Source organism: Ranitomeya imitator, chromosome 1 (genome assembly GCF_032444005.1).
Source record: "Ranitomeya imitator isolate aRanImi1 chromosome 1, aRanImi1.pri, whole genome shotgun sequence".
NCBI lineage: Eukaryota > Metazoa > Chordata > Amphibia > Anura > Dendrobatidae > Ranitomeya > Ranitomeya imitator.
This window is the reverse complement of record NC_091282.1, coordinates 129,333,057-129,357,903: the sequence shown is the minus strand read 5'-3', so window position 1 is coordinate 129,357,903 and position 24,847 is coordinate 129,333,057. Positions and strand designations below refer to the sequence as shown.

Below are 24,847 nucleotides of genomic sequence, written 5' to 3'. Positions count from 1 at the left end.
GCTGTTTTTCACGTGTGACAATAAGGTGTAATCACTATGTAGGGAGTGTGATGTTTACCAGCGCCAGATTACGCCTCGACATGTAATAACCATCTGCCCACATTACAGCACCTGACTAATTAATGTTTCCACTAATAGCATCAATTCCAGAGCTCCACCTATGTCTATGTAATGCTTCTGATGTTGGCTGTTGGGACAGGACTTAATATCTACTATATAATTGTCTAAGGGTCACTTCCGTCTGTCTTTCTGTCTGGCACGGATATTCGTTGGTTGCGGCCTCTGTCATGGAAATGCAAGTCACTGATTGGTCTCACCAGCTGCCTGTCATGGCTGCCGTGACCAATTAGCGACGGCCACAGTCCGATTAGTCCCTCCCCTACTCCCCTGCAGTCAGTGCCCGGCGCCCGCTCCATACTCCCCGCAGTCAGTGCCCGGTGCCCGCTCCATACTCCCTGCAGTCAGTGCCCGGCGCCCGCTCCATATTCCCCTCCAGTCACCGCTCACACAGGGTTAATGCCAGCGGTAATGGACCGCGTCATGCAGCGGGTAACTTACTCCGTTACTGCCGCTATTAACCCTGTGTGATCAAGTTTTTACTATTGATGCTGCCTGTGCAGCATCAATAGTAAAAAGATCTAATGTTAAAAATATTTAAAAACAAAACAAAAACCTGCTATTCTCACCTTCCGTAGTCCGACGATGCGCTCGCGCCTGCCGCCAGCATCGGGTCCCAGAGATGCATTGCAAAATTACCTGGAAGACTTAGGGTACCGTCACACAGTGGCATTTTGATCGCTACGACGGCACGATCCGTGACGCTCCAGCATCGTAGCAATATCGCTCCAGCGTCGTAGACTGCGGTCACACTTTGCAATGTACGACGCTGGAGCGATAATTTCATGACGTATGTGCGATGTAGAAGCCGTTGGTTACTATGCGCACATCGTATACAATATCGTGCACACCTTTGTTACACCATGCGATCATGCCGCCACAGTGGGACACTAGACGACGAAAGAAAGTTTCAAACGATCTGCTACGACGTACGATTCTCAGCGGGGTCCCTGATCGCAGGAGCGTGTCAGACACAGCGAGATCGCTGGAACGTCACGGATATATCGCTGGAACGTCACGGATCGTGCCATCGTAGCGATCAAAATGCCACTGTGTGACGATACCCTTAGCGGTCTCGCGAGACCGCTTAGTGATCTGGGTAATTTTGCAATGCATCCTGGGTGGGAACGCAAGATGGCGGCAGCCGCGCGCGCATTGCCAGAGGTTTGCTGGATCTACACCGTGTTCCAAATTATTATGCAAATTGGATTTAAGCGTCATAAAGATTTAATTGTTTTGTTTTTCAAATAAACTCGTAGATGGTATTGTGTCCCAGGGCTCAATGGATCACGGAAATCAATCTTAAACACATGTGATAATTAGTTTTCCAGGTGATTCTAATTAAAGGAAAACTACTTAAAAATGATGTTCCACATTATTAAGCAGGCCACACGTTTCAAGCAATATGGGAAATAAAAAGGATCTCTCTGCTGCTGAAAAGCGTTAAATAGTGCAATGCCTTGGACAAGGTATGAAAACATTAGATATTTCACGAAAACTTAAGAGTGATCATCATACTATGAAGAGATTTATGACTGAAACAGAGCTGTTGTGAATTCTGTGGCTGAATTCACTCCTGTGGTCACAAGTGGTACTGCAGCTTCTGAGCTTCCTCCCTCAGGTGTTCTGGTGAGCTCGTTAACTGCTTCATTACTTAACTCCGCCTGATGCTGCTATCCTTGCTCCTTGTCAATGTTTCAGTGTTGGATCTGAGCTTCTCCTGATTGTTCCTGTGACCTGCTGCTCTGTATAGCTACCGTATATACTCGAGTATAAGCCGACCCGAGTATAAGCCGACCCCCCTAATTTTGCCACAAAAAACTGGGAAAACTTATTGACTCGAGTATAAGCCTAGGGTGGAAATGCAGCATTTACCGGTGAATTTCAAAAATAAAAATAGATCATTATTTCCCCATAGCTGTGCCATATAGTGCTCTACACCATTCATATTTCCCCATAGCTGTGCCCCATATAGTGCTCTGCACCGTTCACTGTGCCCCCTAGCTGTGCCATATACAGTGCTCTGCACCATTCATTGTGCCCCCTAGCTGTGCCTTATACGGTGCTCTGCACCGTTCATTGTGCCCCATTGCTGTGCCATATACGGTGCTCTGCACCGTTCATTGTGCCCAGGGCCGTATTTAGAGTTTCTGCTGCCCTAGGCACTTTTAGTGCTGCCTCCCCCTTTGGTGAGTATGACACTATCGGCAGTGACTTTGGCAAAAATCGCTGATGTGAAAGTCGCCTTTTGCAGCAGATCCGACAGTTTTTCCGCATCTGCCGCGTAATGGATCACTTAGGGCAACACTGCGTTCGGCCTCATTCATTCCCTATGGGACTTACAGACATGTGCGGCTCTTGCGGTTTTGCCGCCATCCGGCAAATGCGGTACTTGCAGCAATGAGAAAAAACACTACTAGCAGTGTTTTATGTATCATCGTAAGTGCAAAACCGCAATTGCCGCACATGTTCGCAAGTAGCCATCATTACCTGTCCCTGCACCTTGCTAGCTCATCCCTATCCAACCCTCCCTGACCTAAAACTACACTATAAAGCTTCAGAAAAGCAATTTATTAACTGCCATATTCCTATGATAATGAGGGCTCTAGGCTACGGCGTAGACTGGGACGGGCAGTCTCCGGGTCTCCATCCTCTCTGTGCACACCCTCAGTCCCTGCCTCACTGCCTGTGCACAGACCACCCTCCACCGCACCCGGTAATCACCGCTCGCAGTAGCATACCAGCAGAGGTGTATCTAGGGTTTCTGGCACCCGGGGAAAGAATTCATTTTGGTGCCCCCCCTCCGCCAAGGACATATGTGATTTGCACACTCAGTCATGTGCCCACGAGCTCCTCTCCCTAATGCTCTCAATGTTCAGTGAAAAACTAAGAGAAGCAGAAGAGAAGCTCGATGTCGCAGGACCATAAGAGTATGTGTCCACGTTCAGGATTGCATCAGGATTTGGTCATGATTTTTCATCAGTATTTGTAGCCAAAACCAGGAGTGGAACAATTAGAGGAAAACTATAATAGAACCATATGCTCCACTTCTGTATTTATCACCCACTCCTGGTTTTGGCTACAAATACTGATGTAAAATACTGACCAAATCCTGATGCAATCCTGAACGTGGACACACACCCTAAGTCTGAAAAATCGCATATGAGTGACGTGTCCATGTGACGACTACTGGAACTTGCAGAGCTGAATCCTGACATCGCAGCTTCTGAATTCTCACAACGCATGCACTGCACTTTTAGGATTCTCCCTTGCCGGTGGACGGTCATGTCAGCACAAGTATGTGATTTGTAGACTTCTGACCACATTCTGACTAGATGTGCCCGGCCTCGCTCAGTTCATTTTCATTGACGGAGGTCACGCATGTCTAGTCAGCACGTGATCGCATTAATGTAAATCCCCAGCATGAGAGAATCCTGACAGCGTGCAGTGTGCACTGTGAGAATTCAGAAGTCTGCAGTCACAAAGAATGACTGCAGACTCATCACAAGCCTGGACATCCCCTTTAAAAGGGACTCTGTCACCTGAATTTGGAGGGAACAATTTTCAGCCATAGGGGTGGGGTTTTCGGGTGTTTGATTCACCCTTTCCTTACCCGCTGGCTGCATGCTGGCTGCAATATTGGATTGAAGCTCATTCTCTGTCCTCCATAGTACACGCCTGCGCAAGGCAAGATTGCAGATTGTGCAGGTACAGTATGTACTACGGAGGACAGAGAATGAGCTTCAATCCAATATTGCAGCCAGCATGCAGCCAGCGGGTATGGAAAGGGTGAATCAAACACCCGAAAACCCCACCCCTATGGCTGAAAATTGTTCCCTCCAAATTCAGGTGACAGTGTCCCTTTAAATCTCCTAACATATATAAAAACATGAGAGTTAGCATCACAAATAACATTTACATCCAGGTACCTGATAGATGACGTCGCCTCTGGAGCCGTTCTCCTTTTCTTCATCTTGTCCAGATCCCATGATGAGTTTTCTCATCCACAGCCGTCTCTGCAGACTTCCATCTTCGCCGCTCTTTTGCAGAAAGTCTCCACATGACGCCCTTAAAGATACAAGTGTCATTATAATGCTCCCAAATAAAAAATTGCCCCTCACTATATTGTCTGCACAAAGTATGACCCCCACACTGTCCCTCTTATGGTACATGCTCTTCACACTGTCCTCTCCTTTCTATACCAGTCCCCTCTTCACACTGTCCTCTCACACTGTGTCCCCCTTATAGGGCCCAGTATTTATACTCCATATTTATACTCCATCCTCCCACACTGCGTTCATGCCTCCCCCATCCTCCCACCCTGCGTTCATGGCTCCCCCATCCTTCTCCCCTGCAAGCATGGCTCCCCCATCCTCCCACTCTGCGTTCATGGCTCCCCATCCTTCTCCCCTGCGTTCATGGCTCCCCCATCCTTCTCCCCTGCGTTCATGGCTCCCCCATCCTCCCACTCTGCGTTCATGGCTCCCCCATCCTCCCACTCTGCGTTCATGGCTCCCCCATCCTCCCACTCTGCGTTCATGGCTCCCCATCCTTCTCCCCTGCGTTCATGGCTCCCCATCCTTCTCCCCTGTATGCACGGCTCCCCATCCTTCTCCCCTGTATGCACGGCTCCCCATCCTTCTCCCCTGTGTGCACGGCTACCCCATCCTTCTCCCCTGTGTGCACGGCTCCCCATCCTTCTCCCCTGTGTACATGGCTCCCCATCCTTCTCCCCTGTGTGCACGGCTCCCCATCCTTCTCCCCTGTGTGCACGGCTCCCCATCCTTCTCCCCTGTATGCACGGCTCCCCATCCTTCTCCCCTGTGTACATGGCTCCCCATCCTTCTCCCCTGTGTGCACGGCTCCCCATCCTTCTCCCCTGTGTGCACGGCTCCCCATCCTTCTCCCCTGTGTGCACGGCTCCCCATCCTTCTCCCCTGTGTGCACGGCTCCCCATCCTTCTCCCCTGTGTACATGGCTCCCCATCCTTCTCCCCTGTGTGCACGGCTCCCCATCCTTCTCCCCTGTATGCACGACTCCCCATCCTTCTCCCCTGTATGCACGGCTCCCCATCCTTCTCCCCTGTATGCACGGCTCCCCATCCTTCTCCCCTGTGTGCACGGCTCCCCATCCTTCTCCCCTGTATGCACGACTGCCCATCCTTCTCCCCTGTATGCACGGCTCCCCATCCTTCTCCCCTGTATGCATGGCTCCCCATCCTCCTCCCCTGTGTGCACGGCACCCCACTTTTTTCCCTGTCATACTTACCTCTCACCGGCGCGCAGCACAGAACTTCCTGGCATCTCAGCGTCTTCCTTCCTGTCTTCAGCGGTCACATGGTAGCGCTAATTAAGGGTGATGAATATGCGCATATTCATCACCCTTAATGATCGGTACCATGTGACCGCTGAAGACAGGACGGCGCTGAGACGCAGTTGCAGCCACCGCTGGAGGAAGGTGAGTATTACGTCTTCAGGGAGGGAGGGAAGGGGGCGGGAAGGAGGGAGGAGGGGGGGGCGGGAAGGGGGGAGGGAGGAGGGGGGGCGGAAACTTGACCCCGGAGTTTTATAAAATAAAAAAAAAAAAAAAAAGGAAAAAACCTAGCTCAAGGGCGCCCCCCCGCATCCCGCCGCCCTAGGCACGTGCCCTCAAGTGCCTAGTGGCAAATACGGCCCTGATTGTGCCCCCTAGCTGTGCCTTATACGGTGCTCTGCACCGTTCATTGTGCCCCCTAGCTGTGCCTTATACGGTGCTCTGCACCGTTCATTGTGCCCCCTAGCTGTGCCTTATACGGTGCTCTGCACCGTTCATTGTGCCCCCTAGCTGTGCCTTATACGGTGCTCTGCACCGTTCATTGTGCCCCCTAGCTGTGCCTTATACGGTGCTCTGCACCGTTCACTGTGCCCCATAGATGCTCCACATTAATCTGTGCTGCCGCTGCTACTGCTGCAATAAAAAAAAAAAACCACATACTCACCTCCCTTGATTGCAGCTCCCAGCGTCTCGTTCCGGCGCCTCCATCTTCCCGGCGTCTCTGCTCTGACTGATCAGGCAGAGGGCGCCGCGCACACTATATGCGTCATCGCGCCCTCTGCCTGATCAGTCAGAGAGCGCAGACGCCGGGAAGATGGAGGCGCCGGCCGGGAAGATGGATCGGCGCCCGGCGGCTGGAACGAGGACAGGTGAATATAACATACTCACCTAGTCCTGGCGATCCTCGCGCTGTCCCCTCCTGTCTTCGGCGCTGCAGCTTCTTTCTCTATCAGCGGTCACCGGCACCGCTGATTAGAGAAATGAATAAGCGGCTCCGCCCCTATGGGAGGTGGAGCCGCTTATTCATTTCTGTAATGAGCGGTCCCACGTGACCGCTGAAGAGAGGAAGAAGCTGCAGCGCCGAAGCCCGTGGGACGGCAGGGACAGCGTGAGGATCGCTGGGACTAGGTAAGTATACCCCAGCGCCCTCAGCCCCTCACCTGCCGACCCCACCGCTACCGTGACTCGAGTATAAGCCGAGGGGGGCACTTTCAGCCCTAAAATTTGGGCTGAAAATCTCGGCTTATACTCGAGTATATACGGTAAGTGCTTTTTGTTTTTTTTGTTGCCTTTTTTCTGTCCAGCTTGTCTTTTGTTTTGCTGGAAGCTCTGAGACGCAAAGGGTGTACCGCCGTGCCGTTAGTTCGGCACGGTGGGTTTTTTTTGCCCCCTTTGCGTGGTTTTGCTTTAGGGTTTTTTTGTAGACTGCAAAGTTCGCTTTACTGTCCTCGCTCTGTCCTAGAATATCGGGCCCCACTTTGCTGAATCTATTTCATCCCTACGTTTTGTCTTTTCATCTTACTCATAGTCATTATATGTGGGGGCCTGCCTTTTCCTTTGGGGAATTTCTCTGGGGCAAGTCAGGCCTATTTTTCTATCTTCAGGCTAGCTAGTTTCTTAGGCTGTGCCGAGTTGCCTAGGTAGTTGTTAGGCGCAATCCACAGCCGCTTTTAGTTGTGTTTAGGATAGGATCAGGTGTGCAGTCTACAGAGTTTCCACGTCTCAGAGCTCGTTCTTGTATTTTTGGGTATTTGTCAGATCACTGTGTGCGCTCTGATCGCTAAGCACACTGTGTTTCTGGATTGCCTTCATAACACCTGTCATTAGCAAACATAACACCGAGCACAGAGTTCATGCAGATAAAGGCATAATGAGGAAGGTTTCTGCCAGACAAATTCATTGGATTAAGAGAGCAACTGCCAAAATACCATTACAAAGCAGCAGTTATTTGAAGCTGCTGGTGCCTCTGGAGTCCCTCGAACCTCAAGGTGTAGGATCCTTCAAAGGCTTGCTGTGGTGCATAAACCTACTATTTGGCCACCTCTAAACAGTGTTTACAAGCAGAAACGGTTGCAGTGGGCCCAGACATACATGAAGACTAATTTTCAAACAGTCTTATTTACTGATGAGTGTCGAGGTGGTTGGCCACTATGTCCCAACAAGGCTGCAACGTCATCAAGGAGGTGGAGGAGTCATGTTTTGGGCCGGAATCATGAGGAAACAGCTGGTAGGGCCCTTTCAGGTTCCTAAAGGTGTGAAAATGACCTCTGCAAAGTATAGAGTTTCTGAGTGACAACTTTCTTCCATGGTTTAAAAAGCAGAAACGTGCCTTCAGGAGCAAAATCATCTTCATGAATGACAATGCACCATGTCATGCTGCAAATAATACCTCTGAGTCATTGGCTGCTATGGGCATAAAAGGAGATAAACTCATGGTGTGGCCACCATCTTCCCCTGACCTCAACCATACAGAGAACCTTTGGAGTATCATCAAGCACAAGATCTATGAGGGTGGGAGGCAGTTCACATCAAAACAGCGGCTCTGGGAGACTATTCTAACTTCATGCAAACAAATGCAAGCAGAAACTCTCCAAAAACTCACAAGTTCAATGGATGCAAGAATTGTGACGGTGATATCAAAGAAGGGTTCTTATGTTAACCCTGCTGTTCTGTTCGGGTCATAGTGACCCGGAACACTACAAGTGTATAGTAAATGCGAACAAAACAGCAGGGTTAACATGTAACTTGGCCTGTTAGGATGTTTTGGAGTTAAATAGCTTTTTTTGTTCAGTGAATGTGACCTCCTAATGCTGCAAATTCCACAAATGAGCATTTTCAGTTCTTTAAAACATATCAAATGTATAGAAATTCTACTGTACCTAATAATTTGGAACAGTGTATTTTGAGTTTTTATTCATTTTGGAGATTATACTGTAATCATTGGGAGGTTTCTCCAATAACATTTGATGTATACTCTAATGGGTGATGACTTTTATTAGACTGATTGTCATTTGTCATTTGCACCGACCATTTAGGAAAATCCTAGAAAAATATCATTTGCATAATAATTTGGAACATGGTGTACGCTGGCTCCCGCCGGCGTGTGAGTATATAACTATTTTTTATTTTAATTCTTTTTTTAACAGGGATATGGTGCCCACAGTGCTAAATACTACATGGGCTCTATTAGATACCGCGTGGCTGCTATATACTACCTGGCCAGTGTTAGATAGTATGTGGGCTGTGTTCTATACTGCGTGGGCTGCGTCGTTATATACTAAATGGCTGCTATATACTACGTGAGCAGTGTTATATACTACGTGGCTGTGTTCTATACTATGTGCTATATACTACGTTACCACTGTTAGATACTATGTGGGCTGTGCTATATATTACGTGGCCAGTGTTACACACTACGTGGGCTGTATTATATACTGTGTGGCTGCTATATACTGTGTGGGCTGTGCTATATACTACGTGGGCTGTTATTTACTGCGTTGCCTATATTAACGCATCGGGTATTCTACAATATGTATGTATGTAGCAGCCACATGGTAAATACCACAGGCCACGTAGTACTCCTATATACTACGTGGCTTCTAAATACATACATACATACATATTCTACAATACCCGATACGTTAGAATTGGGCCACCATCTAGTTAGAAATAAAGACATATACCGTACCTTTTTATTTTTGAACACTGCAACATCCAGAAAAAAAATCAAGATGAAACCCCATTTCCAAATTGCTTTGACATAGGGGCCAATAATATCACTAAGACTCGCATTTTGTCTGCGAGTCTTAATGAGGGTGTACTGCAGTAAGATGTGCCTATTTCATTAAGAGAAACATGCCTCTCAATGAATCGTCCACATCCTTAAACTGCTGTACACCACCGCCAGAAATGTTACTCCTGTTTGGGACTGGACTGAGTTACACAACAACCTTTGATGAATTTGCCAAGCCCTGTCCCATTCCAGCTCTGCTCAGTTTGACAGAGCTGGTTGAACATGTTGCACAAAAACGCCAACCGTTGCCAAATTTGAGGGTGTTTTATGCCAGAAGTTTTCATGAATTGGGCCCATAGTGAGTGGGGTTTTATTTTCACTCTCGAAATCCTATTGATTGTATATAAAGTCATTGGCCATTTGCATACATGATCTCCTATGTTATTAAATGACCATTAGGTTATCCTTGACAAATTCACAAATGCGCTCTACGAATTGAATACACCACAATTTGTCTTCTATGGCAGCTATATTATTTTATAGTGAAACCCTAAATATATGAGGCGAATACTACATACTGCAACAAAAAAAGTGCAAATCTCTCAAACGCATAAAATAACTAGAATTCCAAAGTTGTGGTTGTATATTTCCATATTTCGCATTTACTCTATGGCATCTTTTTAATAAATGCTAGATATCAACCTAAAATTAGCCATTTCTGTATGTGAGGGAAGGGATACTAAAATTTGTTTTTGTTTTTTTTTTCTTACATTTTTCAGGAATATGAACGAATTTCCAAGGTTCTGCAGGAATATCAGAAGAAAAAGAACGTGCGTATATTCAGTGCACATGGAATATAATAATAGTGACAAGAATAAATTCTGGTTTCCTCATTCATCTGCTAAACTGAACATAGAGAAGTGTCATTTTGCATCCACTTTAGTAATTTGTGGTATTTTAATTAAATAATAAATGTATTGCAGCTAAGTCGTTCTAACCTTGTTTTATGGCTTCCTGACTGGGCACTTTTCCTTTTTTTTAGTGCTTATGATCCCTTTAAAGGGAATCTGTCAGAAACATTACCCTGCAAAGGTGATGCAGGATAGGGCAGTGAAAACTTTTGTCAGATACCTCTCATGGAGCCAATCCAATTCGCCAAAATTTGACTTTTTTATGTAAAATGTATCCCTCTCAATATTTCACCCAGCCCTGTGCATGACCTCTGCTTATGCGGGGATACTGTTACTGCCAGGTTCCCTTTCATGAAAGCAATTATTGTAATCTGAATCCAGCCTGCTTTCCTTTTCTGTTTTTTTTTCTGGAAGGATATGACTGGTGCGGTAATGGGGGGGAAGGTGCTACTGGGATAGGAGTTGGGGGTGCTCAACTGAGTTCTACCTATGTTCTGTGCTCTTAAGCCCGGCTACGATTTATCCAGGCCTGCCTTGAGAAATCTTATTGGTCTTACCCAGCTTAAAAGAAGCAATCACAAACAACAATATGTTACTGGCTGTAATATAGAAATATACTCTGGTTGGTTAGAAAATAGCACATGTATAATATTTCAAGGGATGGTCCACTACTCAGACAACCCCTTCTCAATCCCTCTGTTTCTGCCATGTAAAATTATAACACTTGCCTCCGTTGCCGGCGCTGTTCCAGTAGTGTTGGCCCTGGCTCTCCCAGGGATTGCTTGACACTGTTATACTCTTCCAGGGATTGCTTGACATTATGTCACATGATCCCTTCAGCCAATCAGTTGCTGCTTCACTCTTCTCTCTTTGGGACATATCTGAGATTCGGAGGAGGTGAGCGAGCAGCCGCAGCTCTGACTTCCTCCTGACTGACTGCATGTCATGCAAGATGAAAGACCCAGTGCCGTTACTGCTGGAACAGCGCCTGTATTGGAGGCGAGGTAAAGCTGCCTTTATTTTACTTGGGGGAAACGGTGATTGAGAAGGTGTTGCCCCAGTAGTAGACAACCCCATTAAATAGCGTTCTATGGAACTATATTTGTCTTTTCCAATAATATCAGTTGGACATTGTCTTCTTTCTCAGCACAAAATGAACTTTGAGCTTCCAGCCTGTTTTATTGTTGGGTGTTTCACACTGGCCTTTGTACAACATGTGAATTATTTTGCCGTAACTGTGAAATGCAGGCTAACTAATAAGTTTGTTTCCTAATAGGATCCTACATTTTTGGAGAAAAAGGAGCGCTGCGAGTACCTGAAGAACAAGCTCTCTCACATTAAGCAGAGGATTCAGGAGTATGACAAAGTAATGACGTGGAATGATGGATTTAATTAGCAGTTGGGAAGATTAATTTCTGTAAATGGCGTCATGTCAATATTCTCTCAGACCGTATTCACAATTGAGTTGTGGCTTTTTTTAAACGAAAGTCACCATTCAGTGCAGGAACCATCACGCAACCAACACCAAAGATGGACGACTGCCTCAAATTATAATGGGATCCACTAGGTTCTGTCTCAGTGACAGCAAGAATAGTCAGACATGAGCGGACATCTTCTTTAATCAGAGCAGAATATTTTACATGTTTTATTGTAAATAATATTTTATTGTGAAAATGTTTAGATGCTAGTTATATGAAAGACTGTGTACATCCATTCATAAATAGTACTTATAATTTGGGCAGTGATGTAATTAAAAAAATATTTTGTATTTTTCTTTTTTCATAGTTTATTTTTATTATCTGTAATAAACATTTTGCAGCTGTGCCCAATTAGTGGGAACACTTGTCATTTCATTTACCTATTTCTGAGGGATACACTGTAATAATGAGATGTAATTTCTACAGATCAGTGATGTAACATTTTTCCATTTTACAAATAAAATGTCTATAGTTTCCCTTTTTATTGCTGGCATGGTTTATTTTTATACCTAACTAGCTGAAGTGCCCGGTGTTGCCCGGGCATGGTAACAAACTGTGGTTAGTTATAACAAATTATAATGATTATAGTGCACATAAAAATATTTCACATCATATATTCAACACTACAGATTTGCAACACTTTAAATGATTACTCAAGTATTGATAGTATTTAATTTTCAACTCATTCAAGAGCCTTTTGGTAAACAACATTTTAGTTTTTTCCTTCTGGTGCAAAGATGAACAGATTTCCCACATCATCCCATCAGCCAGAGCCACTGGACTACTACCCCTGATATCCCACATCATCCCGTCAGCCAGAGCCACCGGATTACTACCTCTAATATCCCACATCATCCCGTCAGCCAGAGCCACTGGACTACTGCCTCTAATATCCCACATCATCCCGTCAGCCAGAGCCACTGGACTACTACCCCTAATATCCCACATCATCCCGTCAGAGCCACCGGACTACTACCCCTAATATCCCACATCATCCCGTCAGCCAGAGCCACTGGACTACTACCCTTAATATCCCACATCATCCCGTCAGAGCCACCGGACTACTACCCCTGATATCCCATATCATCCCGTCAGCCAGAGCCACCGGACTACTACCCCTAATATCCCACATCATCCCGTCAGCCAGAGCCACTGGACTACTACCCTTAATATCCCACATCATCCCGTCAGAGCCACCGGACTACTACCCCTGATATCCCATATCATCCCGTCAGCCAGAGCCACCGGATTACTACCTCTAATATCCCACATCATCCCGTCAGTCAGAGCCATGGAACTACTACCCCTAATATCCCATATCATCCCATCAGAGCCACCGGACTACTACCCCTAGTATCCCAATCGTCCCATCAGCCAGAGCCACCGGACTACTACCTCTAATATTCCACATCATCCTGTCAGTCATAGCCATGGAATTACTACCCCTAATATCCCACATCATCCCATCAGAGCCACCGGACTACTACCCCTAGTATCCCAATCGTCCCATCAGCCAGAGCCACCGGACTACTACCTCTAATATTCCACATCATCCCGCCAGCCAGAGCCACCTGGCTACTATCACTAATATCCGACATCATCCCGTCAGAGCCACCGGACTACTACCCCTAATATCCCAATCATCCCATCAGCCAGAGCCACCGGACTACTACCTCTAATATTCCACATCATCCCGCCAGCCAGAGCCACCTGGCTACTATCACTAATATCCGACATCATCCCGTCAGAGCCACCGGACTACTACCCCTAATATCCCAATCATCCCATCAGCCAGAGCCACCGGACTACTACCTCTAATATTCCACATCATCCTGCCAGCCAGAGCCACCTGGCTACTATCAGTAATATCCCACATCATCCCATCAGAGCCACCGGACTACTACCCCTAGTATCCCAATCGTCCCATCAGCCAGAGCCACCGGACTACTACCTCTAATATCCCACATCATCCCGTCAGAGCCAACATTGTCAGGTTGGCGCAGTTACACCGATTAAAATTATACTTAGGTTGGAGAAATCCGTCTTGGGTTTCTTTTTTTAATCTGTATTTTAATTTTTAAGTTAATGAGATGCTTCATGCCAGACAAAGAGAGTTCCTGATTCTGGGCTCCCCCTGCAGTCTGTGGCAGAGGGTGGTCTGTGTCGGCACCGTAATAAATTGTGTTATTTCCAGCTTTACAGAAGGACGATAACACCATAGAAATGATAAGAATAATAGGCCTCAGTTACCACAACTGTCTACATGGAAAACTGTAGCTCATAACAACCAACCACAGCTCAGCTTCTTATAAACCGCTCTGGTGAAATGAAAGATGCTTAGTGATTGGTTGGGGCTAAGTGGAGTGGGCGTGGTGGATACACACACACGCACACACACACACATTAATTTTTTTTATATATATATAGATTTTTATATATATATTGCAAATATGATCATTTTGTTATATACTTCACCTCTGCTTTGCCAGAGCTTTTTCTACCCTTTCTATCTAGGCAGATTATTTATTTTTTTATTTTTTCAAATTTTCATGGATAGGTATCAGCCTTTTGTTCTTTTATGGACTAGAACAGGATACATAAAAAAAAAATGATACTGTAACATGACCTCAGATTTTTAAGTGCCACCACGATTGTTACACCACTGCTCCTCAGCTGACCAGTCCATCCGGTCAAAAAATCTGTTTTACTCCTGGACTTCGGCAGGTTATCCAGCATGTTACATAGCTCGGCTAGTGTAATGTGAAACTGGTAACATTACCCTTTAACCAAGAGACGGATACTTCCTTTTTTTTTTTTATCCATGTAAGGCATCAGCTCCTTTCCTCACTGCGGGAATCATACAGTTTTGGGCACGGCGTTTTTCAGCAGTTGTGTGTCTTGACTCGCTGAACAGCTGCTGGCTCTGCAGGCTATTTATCAAAATCTTGTAAGGAAAAATCTTCCTTTTCAAAGGGTGTGAATAGCTGGCCAGTGTTGTGAAACTGTTTAGGGGGACGAAGATTTTAATACAGGTTTGTACTATCAGTCTTTCATCCACATTGCCCTCCATTTGTCCTGTTTTTACCTTTGTACGACAGTTTTTACACGTCAACAATAAAACAAATTGTACAAGACCAAATACAGTTTTCTATTTTAATTTCAATAGATCAGTAAAAGGGATGCCATATGGATTAGGTTGATATGACCTCTGTTTACTTTATTTTTCTTTTAACGCACCTACTGAGTTTGTTGGGTCAGATACGAAAAATGGCTTACACTAATACAATGTGGTGTGTTGTCTACTTCTGGCCTTAAAGGGAATCTACGATACGATACGATACACTTTATTGATCCCGTGGGAAATTATGGTATCACAGCAGCACAACTTAAATCATAAAAATCATAAAGGAATTACATAGTTGACATGACAGTGGAGTTGACAGAAGAACATTATACATTAGAATAGGACATACACAACAAGTGATCTGAAATGTAGAGAAATAAGTAGACATTCACCTTGGTGGTTTAACCCTAATGTTATTGTTGTACATCCCCATGGCAGTTGGCACAAACGATTTCCTATATTTTTCCTTCTTACACCTCAGAAGTATTAGCCGGTTGCTGAAGGTGCTCTTCTGTCTCATGAATAGCTCATATAGTGGATGTGCATTATTGTTCATAATTGCCATACACTTTCTCAGAGTTCTTCTCTCCACTACCTCCCCAAAAGAGTCCAGCTAGCAGCCGACAGCAGAACTTGCCTTCTTGATAATCTTATTCAGCTTATTAGCATCAGAGGCCCGCACACTACTACCCCAGCACGTGATTGCAAAAAAGATGGCACTTGCCACTACAGATTGGTAGAACATTTCTAACATTTTGCTACACACATTAAAAGACCTCAGTTTCCTTAGGAAATACAGTCTGCTCATCCCCTTCTTGTAGACAAACTCTGAGTGGCATCTCCAGTCCAGTTTGCTATCCAAATGGACCCCCAAATATTTGTAACTCTCCACCTGCTCTACCTCCTGACCAGCAATAGTGATCGGTAAGCATTCCATCTTTATCCTGCTATAGTTGGCCACCAACTCCTTGGTTTTCTTAACATTTAGTTGTAGATAGTTACCATTGCACCAATCCACGAAATTCGACACCACCCTTCTGTATTCCTCATCCCCCTGATCTCCCCTAATGCATCCCACAACCACGGAGTCATCCGAAAATTTTTGAAGGTGGTAAAGTTCAGATTTATACTGAAAGTCTGAAGTATACAGTGTGAATAGAAAGGGCGCAAGCACCGTTCCCTGGGGGGCACCTACACTGCTCAATAATCTGCTTGACACCACTGCTCCCATCTGTACAAACTGTGGCCGATCTGATAGGTAGTCAGTTATCCAATTTCTCATCCCCTCCTCAACCTTCATATCAGTCATCTTTTTGTGTAGTAAAAGTGGCTGCAGGGAGTTAAATGCACTCGAGAAATCGAAGAACATCGCTCGCACCGTGGTTCCGTCAGTCTCCAGAAATGAATGTACCCTATGTAACAGAGAAAGGATAGCATCATCCACCCCCAATCTATGTCGGTAAGCAAACTGAAGGGGATCAATAAAAGCATTGACCCTCGATCTTAAGTGAGCAAGCACTAATCTTTCCAAGGCCTTCATAGCGTGAGATGTTAAGGCTACAGGACGATAGTCATTTAGGGTTGCAGGAGAAGAAGTCTTGGGTACCGGCACCAGACAGGAAGTTTTCCATAACACCGGTACCCTCTGTGTTTGTATACTTCCATTAAATAGAAGTGTAAAGACAGTACACAGCTGGTCTGCACAAACTTTAAGGACATGTGAGCTGAGACCATCAGGTCCTGCAGCTTTACCAATGTTAAGTGACTTAAACTGCCTCCTCACATCATTTTCGGATACTCTAAATTTAGTCTGCTCATCCTCCAATATCGATGTTGCAGAATTTGCACCCAATTCCCATCCACTATCAGTTGGCAGTGCACATGTACTACTAAACCTGTTGAAATACTCATTTATCTCATTAGCCTTGTCTAGATTTCCATCATCATTTTCAGGCCTCAGCTTAAGCCCAGTCAGTAATTTCATTCCTGACCAAACCTCCCTGGTATTATTGTGGGACAGTTTCTTTTCAAGTTTAATTCTGAAGGCTTCCTGGGCCTCCTTTATTTTATGCTTCAATTCATGCTGTATCATTTTAATTTCCTCTTTGTCACCTAGTTTAAATGCCTTTGAATCTGTTACCAGGTTTTTGCTACCTCATCTGAGAGTATCATAATGTAGGGCAAGAGACCGTGATTCCAGAGATCTATCACTTAATTTACTGGGTGCAGCCGTTCTGACAGCGTTTTTCTCTGCTGTAGGTGTAGCAGTGCTCAAAAAGCTGCCCTCGCTTATACCAATGATTAGCAGCTTTCTCTGTGTATTGACAGCAAGCTGCTAATCGGTGATGGATGCGTGGTTGGACCAGGAGGCACGGGCAGCTAGTTCAACATTGATAATCTCCTGCAGATAAAACACTTTAAAACAATATCACACAACCTAGTAAGTGATACGTTGCTGATATCGGTGTCTCAGGCCCTACCTCATGTTTCCCTGAAGCTAAATAGCAAAAACCTGGTGACAGATTCCCTTTATATGGTTTGGCTCCGCTCATTTCCACATCTACAGACACTTGCTGGACCGCAGGCATTATGAACCTGACCTATTCATTGGAATAGGAAAGGTGTATGAATCCAAACAGGTATGTGTTGATGTGAGGCCAATGTCGCTAAACTCCTTTAATACAATAGGTAAAGGAAGAAAAAGTCTTTTTAAAAAGAAGGGAGTGCATACGATGTTAAATGAATGGTGGTTCATGTGATAATTGTGGCTATACTGTACAAAGACATATTGGGTCCACTGAATGAGCCCTCTGGTCTACCACAGAGTGCTCCTAATTAACATAAATTATGCTATTCAATGATTCAAAGCCTTTTCCATTTTAGGAAAACCCATCCTTAGGGCTCTTTTACAGGTCCCTGTGTTCTGTTAGGTGTAGTGACAGTTTTCACACATACCAGAGACACATACGTAGGCCAATTTAAGTGAATGGGTCTGTGCACATGTCAGTGTGTTTCCACAGAACGTGTGTCCGTGGGCAAAACATGCTCACCTGTCCGGTTTGTAACAGCAAAACGGGCCGCAAAAGCTCCCACATACAGACGACATTCGTGTGTCATCAGTGTCACACATACCGGCGCCTGGGAATCGGCGGTATAGTTTGCGCTGTTCCGTGGCACCGGGTCACATCACTGTCTCTTTTTTTTGTGCTGCGATTGCAATCAGCGCCAGCAAGGGACCATGTTGAGATTTGTATTGAACTGTTAACAGTGAGAGAAGACAGCAGATGGGAGTATTCATCAGGCACTGCCTGCAGTATAAATAAATTACCGTATATACTCGAGTATAAGCCGCCCCCCCCTCCCCCTAATTTTGCCACAAAAAACTGGGAATACTTAATGACTTGAGTATAAGCCTAGGGTGTAAAATGCAGCAGCTACCGGTAAATTTCAAAAATAAAAATAGGTACCAATAAAAGTAAAATTAATTGAGATATCAGTAGGTTAAGTATTTTTGAATATATATTAAATCAGGAGCCCCATATAATGCTCCATACAGTTCATGATGGACCCCATAAGACGCTCCATACAGTTCATGATGGGCCCCATAAGACGCTCCATACAGTTCGTGATGGGCCCCATAAGACGCTCCATACAGTTCATGATGGGCCCCATAAGACGCTCCATACAGTTCATGATGGACCCCATAAGACGCTCCATACAGTTCATGATGGACCCCATAAGACGCTCCATACAGTTCATGATGGACCCCATAAGACGCTCCATACAGTTCATGATGGGCCCCATAAGACGCTCCATACAGTTCATGATGGACCCCATAAGACGCTCCATACAGTTCATGATGGGCCCCATAAGACGCTCCATACAGTTCATGATGGACCCCATAAGACGCTCCATACAGTTCATGATGGACCCCATAAGATGCTCCATACAGTTCATGATGGACCCCATAAGACGCTCCATACAGTTCATGATGGGCCCCATAAGACGCTCCATACAGTTCATGATGGGCCCCATAAGACGCTCCATACAGTTCATGATGGGCCCCATAAGACGCTCCATACAGTTCATGATGGACCCCATAAGACGCTCCATACAGTTCATGATGGACCCCATAAGATGCTCCATACAGTTCATGATGGACCCCATAAGACGCTCCATACAGTTCATGATGGACCCCATAAGATGCTCCATACAGTTCATGATGGACCCCATAAGACGCTCCATACAGTTCATGATGGACCCCATAAGATGCTCCATACAGTTCATGATGGACCCCATAAGACGCTCCATACAGTCCAATAACTGAGCTCATCAGTTTTGCCTGAGTAGAGGTCACTGATTGCATGCAGTGCTGTTGACATGACGTCAGTGCTGCAGACAATAATAGACACCAGGAGCACCCGGTGAGATTCAGCGCTGGGTCCGGGAAAGACAAAGAATTTTCTTTAAAAACTACTCTTGGGGACAAGAGTTTTCTGAAAACGGAAAACCTTATTTAATAAGCTGCCACTTGGGTCTGCTAAAAGCTTACTTGATAAATTCTCCAGGATGTATGTTCTCCCCGTGTTCTCGTGGGTTTCCTCCGGGTTCTCCGGTTTCCTCCCACATTCCAAAGGCATACTGATAGAAGATATAGATTGTGAACCCTAATGGGGACAATATATAATGTCTGTAAAAGTGCTGTGAAATTAATGGCGATATATAAAAGAGAAAAATAAATAAAGGAGCCTTCTGGACTCTCATTCATAGAGCTATATTGTAAGATTACATGTCAGTCAGCAGCAGCAGAGAGCAAATCTACAGGTACATAAAAACAGCAAATTATAGATTCTGCCTCCCAAAAATCTTTTTTTTCAGCTTTTGAACAAATCATAGGCTCTGCAAGTACAGGAGAATAGCTCAGGAAAACTGCTCTAGGATTTTGTTACCATGTAAAGTACTGTAGGTTACTTCCGTTTCTTATGGCGTTTTTGTATGCTTTTTTTCTAATATGCAGTTTTATCGCATTCTTGATGATGCGGTTTGTTGTGTCATTCTTTAAATAAAGCTGCCTTGTTTTGTAAACTTTCTGGTATTTTGATTTCACTGTGCGTTTTGTACCTGCGGTTTTCCGCATCTAATGGAAGTTTACGGGGAAAATCTGCACAGAAAACTCAGCGTAGCCGCAAGAGAAATTGGCATGCTGCGGATTTGAAAAAAGCACTGCAGGTGAGTTTACGCAGCATAAATAAGAAATCCCATCCACTCTGCTGGAACTGTAAGGCACTGTGTTTTTGAAGCAGGGAAAACACCCAGCGTAAAAAAAACTGCAGATAGACATGGTCGTGTCCTGTCCAGACTTCTCTAACCCAAGCCATTTCTGGGGAAATTTGTGCTAAAAGTAACACGTTTTTGTAAAACTCTCCATTGCAAAAAAAAAATTTGCTAATTTTTAACACTTTTACACCACTTTTATTGCATAAAAACTTTGATGAATTGGCCCCTATGTGTTTAATTCAGACACAATTGAAAGCAGGTTCTCCTCTTAGCAGTAGGTTATGTGTAGTTTCACATGTTATTTTGACAGTAAAATAATCTACAATTTCCATGGTGGATGCAGGGCACTATACTGTAGTGTTTATCCTCTGAAAATCTGTAGAGAAAAGTGTCTGATCCACCTGCACTTATTTCACAATCAAGTTGTGTGAGGTTGATCCTGCAACGTGTCGCTGCTGTCATCCAACTCCTGGAACTGGTTGAAATATGGCAATGTTTTAAAACAATAGCCTGCAGGAAGAGCCAAGGTGCTGATTTTATTTTTATCAGGAAGGCAAATACTAAACATTAAATCACTGCATAATAAATTTACTTTTGATATGTAATGTACACACCGTGGTACTGCTGTTCAGAGCTGTGCTTAAAAAGCAAGATAACACATTGGAAATTAATGAGATTATCTAATTATCTAGATGTACTAATCGGGCACGAGATTAAAATGAGAAGTATACACAAAATTACTGTAGAAAAAAAAGACATGGGATCCATATCCAAAATGTATTCATTGATCTATTGCAGCTAACCAATCATTTACAAAACTGAACACAAGATTCTTGGTTGACTTTATAATCAAAATGTATTAACTCACCGTAATGTCAAATGGAACTTCTTATTGGGTTCTTAACGTTAAAGGTGCAGCAACCACATCAGCCTCCTATTGATTTGAATAGGAGACAGATGTACAGTACCAACCCTTGGCCACTATCGGAAGACAGCCTGCTCCGCAAGTGAGTATTTTCGTCTGGCGGCTGACGCCGATAACGATAACAGCTGATCAGTGGGGGTGCCGAGTGTCGGACCCTGGCCGATCAGACATTGATGACCTATCCTAAGGATAGATAGACAGTAGGATTTCAAGTGCACAACTATGACAAAAATATATTTAGGGGTGCTACAAAATGCATGGAGAATGCATGACAAGAACTAGAGAAAAGGCCAATGCATAAATTTGCGCACACCCACTATGTATCAGAAGAAGAAATATATAACCTTTTTTGTAATCCAAACACATGAACAGATTTAAAACCAATTAAAAACAATGAAGAAACACCCTTCCTCATATAGAGGTGCCAAACATAGTATAGGGTTCTATACTACAGTTGTGGCCAAAAGTATTGACACCCCTGCAATTCTGTCAGATAATACTCAGTTTCTTCCTGAAAATTATTGCAAACACAAATTCTTTGTTATTATGATCTTCATTTAATTTGTCTTAAATGAAAAAAACACAAAAAGAATTGTCCTAAAGCCAAATTGGATATAATTCCACACCAAACATAAAAAGGGGATGGACAAAAGTATTGGCACAGTTCGAAAAATCATGTGATGCTTCTCTACTTTGTGTAATTAACAGCACCTATAACTTACCTGTGGCACCTAACAGGTGTTGGCAATAACTACATCACACTTGCAGCCAGTTGACATGGATTAAAGTTGACTCAATCTCTGTCCTGTGTCCTTGTGTGTACCACATTGAGCATGGAGAAAAGAAAGAAGACCAAAAAACTGTCTGAGAACTTGAGAAACCAAATTGTGAGGAAGCATGAGCAATCTCAAGGCTACAAGTCCATCTCCAAAGACCTGAATGTTCCTGTGTCTACCGTGCGCAGTGTCATCAAGAAGTTTAAAGCCCATGGCTCTGTGGCTAACCTCCCTAGATGTGGACGGAAAAGAAAAATTGACAAGAGATCTCAACGCAAGATTGTGCGGATGTTGGATAAACAACCTCGACTAACATCCAAACAAGTTCAAGCTGCCCTGCAGTCCGAGGGTACAACAGTGTCAACCCATACTATCCGTCGATGTCTGAATGAAAAGGGACTGTATGGTAGGAGACCCAGGAAGACCCCACTTCTTACCCCGAGACATAGAAAAGCCAGGCTGGAGTTTGCCAAAACTTACCTGAAAAAGCCTAAAACGTTTTGGAAGAATGTTCTCTGGTCAGATGAGACAAAAGTAGAGCTTTTTGGGCAAAGGCATCAACATAGAGTTTACAGGAGAAAAAAAGAGGCATTCAAAGAAAAGAACACGGTCCGTACAGTCAAACATGGCGGAGGTTCACTGATGTTTTGGGGTTGCTTTGCTGCCTCTGGCACTGGACTGCTTGACCGTGTGCATGGCATTATGAAGTCTGAAGACTACCAACAATTTATGCAGCATAATGTAGGGCCCAGTGTGAGAAAGCTGGGTCTCCCTCAGAGGTCATGGGTCTTCCAGCAGGACAATGACCCAAAACACACTTCAAAAAGCACTAGAAAATGGTTTGAGAGAAAGCACTGGAGACTTCTAAGGGTATGTGTCCACGTTCAGGATTGCATCAGGATTTGGTCAGGATTTTTCATCAGTATTTGTAAGCCAAAACCAGGAGTGGAACAATTAGCGGAAAAGTATAATAGAAACATATGCACCACTTCTGTATTTATCACCCACTCCTGGTTTTGGCTTACAAAAACTGATGGAAAATCCTGACCAAATCCTGATGCAATCCTGAACGTGGACACATACCCTAAGGTGGCCAGCAACGAGTCCAGACCTGAATCCCATAGAACACCTGTGGAGACATCTAAAAATGGCAGTTTGGAGAAGGCACCCTTCAAATATCAGGGACCTGGAGCAGTTTGCCAAAGAAGAATGGTCTAAAATTCCAGCAGAGCATAGTAAGAAACTCATTGATGGTTACTGGAAGCAGTTGGTCGCAGTTATTTTGGCTAAAGGTTGTGCAACCAAGTATTAGGCTGAGGGTGCCAATACTTTTGTCTGGCCCATTTTTGGAGTTTTGTGTGAAATGATCAATGTTTTGCTTTTTGCTTCATTCTCTTGTGTTTTTTTCATTTAAGACAAATTAAATGAAGATAATAATACCAAAGAATTTGTGATTGCAATCATTTTCAGGAAGAAACTGAGTATTATCTGACAGAATTGCAGGGGTGTCAATACTTTTGGCCACAACTATATGTTTGGCACCTCTATATGGGGAAGGGTGTTTCTTCATTGTTTTTAATTGGTTTTAAATCTGTTTATGTGTTTGAATTACAATAAAGGTTATATATTTCTTCTTTTGATACATAGTGGGTGTGCGCAAATTTATGCATTGACCTTTTCTCTAGTTCTGTCTATCCTAAGGATACCGTCACACTAAAACGACGCTGCAGCGATACGACAACGATGTCGATCGCTGCAGCGTCGCTGTGTGGTCGCTGGAGAGCTGTCACACAGACAGCTCTCCAGCGACCAACGATCCCGAAGTCCCCTGGTAACCAGGGTAAACATTGGGTTACTAAGCGCAGGGCCGCGCTTAGTAACCCGATGTTTACCCTGGTTACCAGCGTAAACGTAAAAAAAAACAAACACTACATACTTACATTCCTGTCGCGTCCCTCGGCGCTGTGCTTCTCTGCACTGACAGTGAGCACCGGACAGCCGGAAAGCAGAGCGGTGACGTCACCGCTGTACTTTACGGCTGGCCGGCGCTCACCAGTCAGTGCGGGAAGCTGACGGCGAGGGACATGACCAGACACCGGGAATGTAAGTATGTAGTGTTTTTTTTTTTTTTACATTTACACTGGTAACCAGGGAAAATATCGGGTTACTAAGCGCAGCCCTGCGCTTAGTAACCCGATGTTTACCCTGGTTACCAGTGAAGACATCGCTGAATCGGCGTCACACACGCCGATTCAGCGATGTCAGCGGGAGATCCAGCGACGAAATAAAGTTTCAAACGATCTGCTACGACGTACGATTCTCAGCGGGGTCCCTGATCGCAGTAGCGTGTCAGACACAGCGAGATCGTAAGGATATCGCTGGAATGTCACGGATCGTGCCGTCCTAGCGATCAAAGTGCCACTGTGTGACGGTACCCTTAGGATAGGTCATCAATGACAAAGTACTGGACAACCTCTTTAACTAAGATTCTCGTGTTCAGTTTTATACATTTTTGCTTAGCCGCAATACATCATTGTATGAGTTCTAGTTGTGCGGTCAATTTCTTTTTTTTCTATAGTAATATCATATTGCATATTACCACCTCTTTTTTGGTCTGATTTGGTACAAGCACTTCTTCCATTTGTCCCAGGTATTTTTTAAATTAAGAACCTGCAGAGGGATTCTGGTTATTTTGTTCTCAGCTTTGTCTGAGACAATGTGGAAGGTGAGAATTTCTGATCTTTTCACTTGGTGCAGTATGGTGGCCATTGTTGCTGTGACCTAGAATAGTGAGATCTTTGCTTGATCCTTGCAGTATGGGTGCTGTGGAGCACCTGGGTCACTTCACCTGCTGGTGCAGCATGGCTTCATTGGAGATCACCGCACCTTCACCTTCCACATACAACGCATGTCCCTGCATACCCAATGTTAAAGATAGGTACGCAGGACGCATGCGGAAGTAGGCGGGGCTTAAGGGAGGATGTACGCAGCCATACGCAGACCAGCCAAACCCAAGTGTGAAACCAGCCTAAGACAAGGATGTGAAACAAATACAGAGAGGGACAAAATTAAAAGCTTGGACCAAATTGTGGGACAACCTTGATATTTATTTAAAAAAAAAAATTTACAATTGAGGAAGTTTTTCCTTATCAAATATAACAATGAACTTTTTCATATGGAACCAAGTTTAAAG

The 24,847-nt window shown here is 44.6% G+C and overlaps 1 protein-coding gene across 3 annotated transcripts in view; it reads left to right on the top strand.

Annotated features, from left to right (window-relative positions):
- Window positions 1-12,035, top strand: part of MARVELD2 (MARVEL domain containing 2) — a 67,901-nt gene extending 55,866 nt beyond the window's left edge. For all 3 annotated transcript variants that reach the window (XM_069750828.1, XM_069750838.1, XM_069750848.1), the window contains exons 6-7: window positions 9,943-9,993; window positions 11,351-12,035. In XM_069750828.1, coding sequence (XP_069606929.1) covers window positions 9,943-9,993; window positions 11,351-11,470 — 171 coding nt within the window. In that variant the 3' untranslated portion in view covers window positions 11,471-12,035. The remainder of the gene's footprint in view (window positions 1-9,942; window positions 9,994-11,350) is intronic.
- Window positions 12,036-24,847: the final 12,812 nt, after the last annotated feature.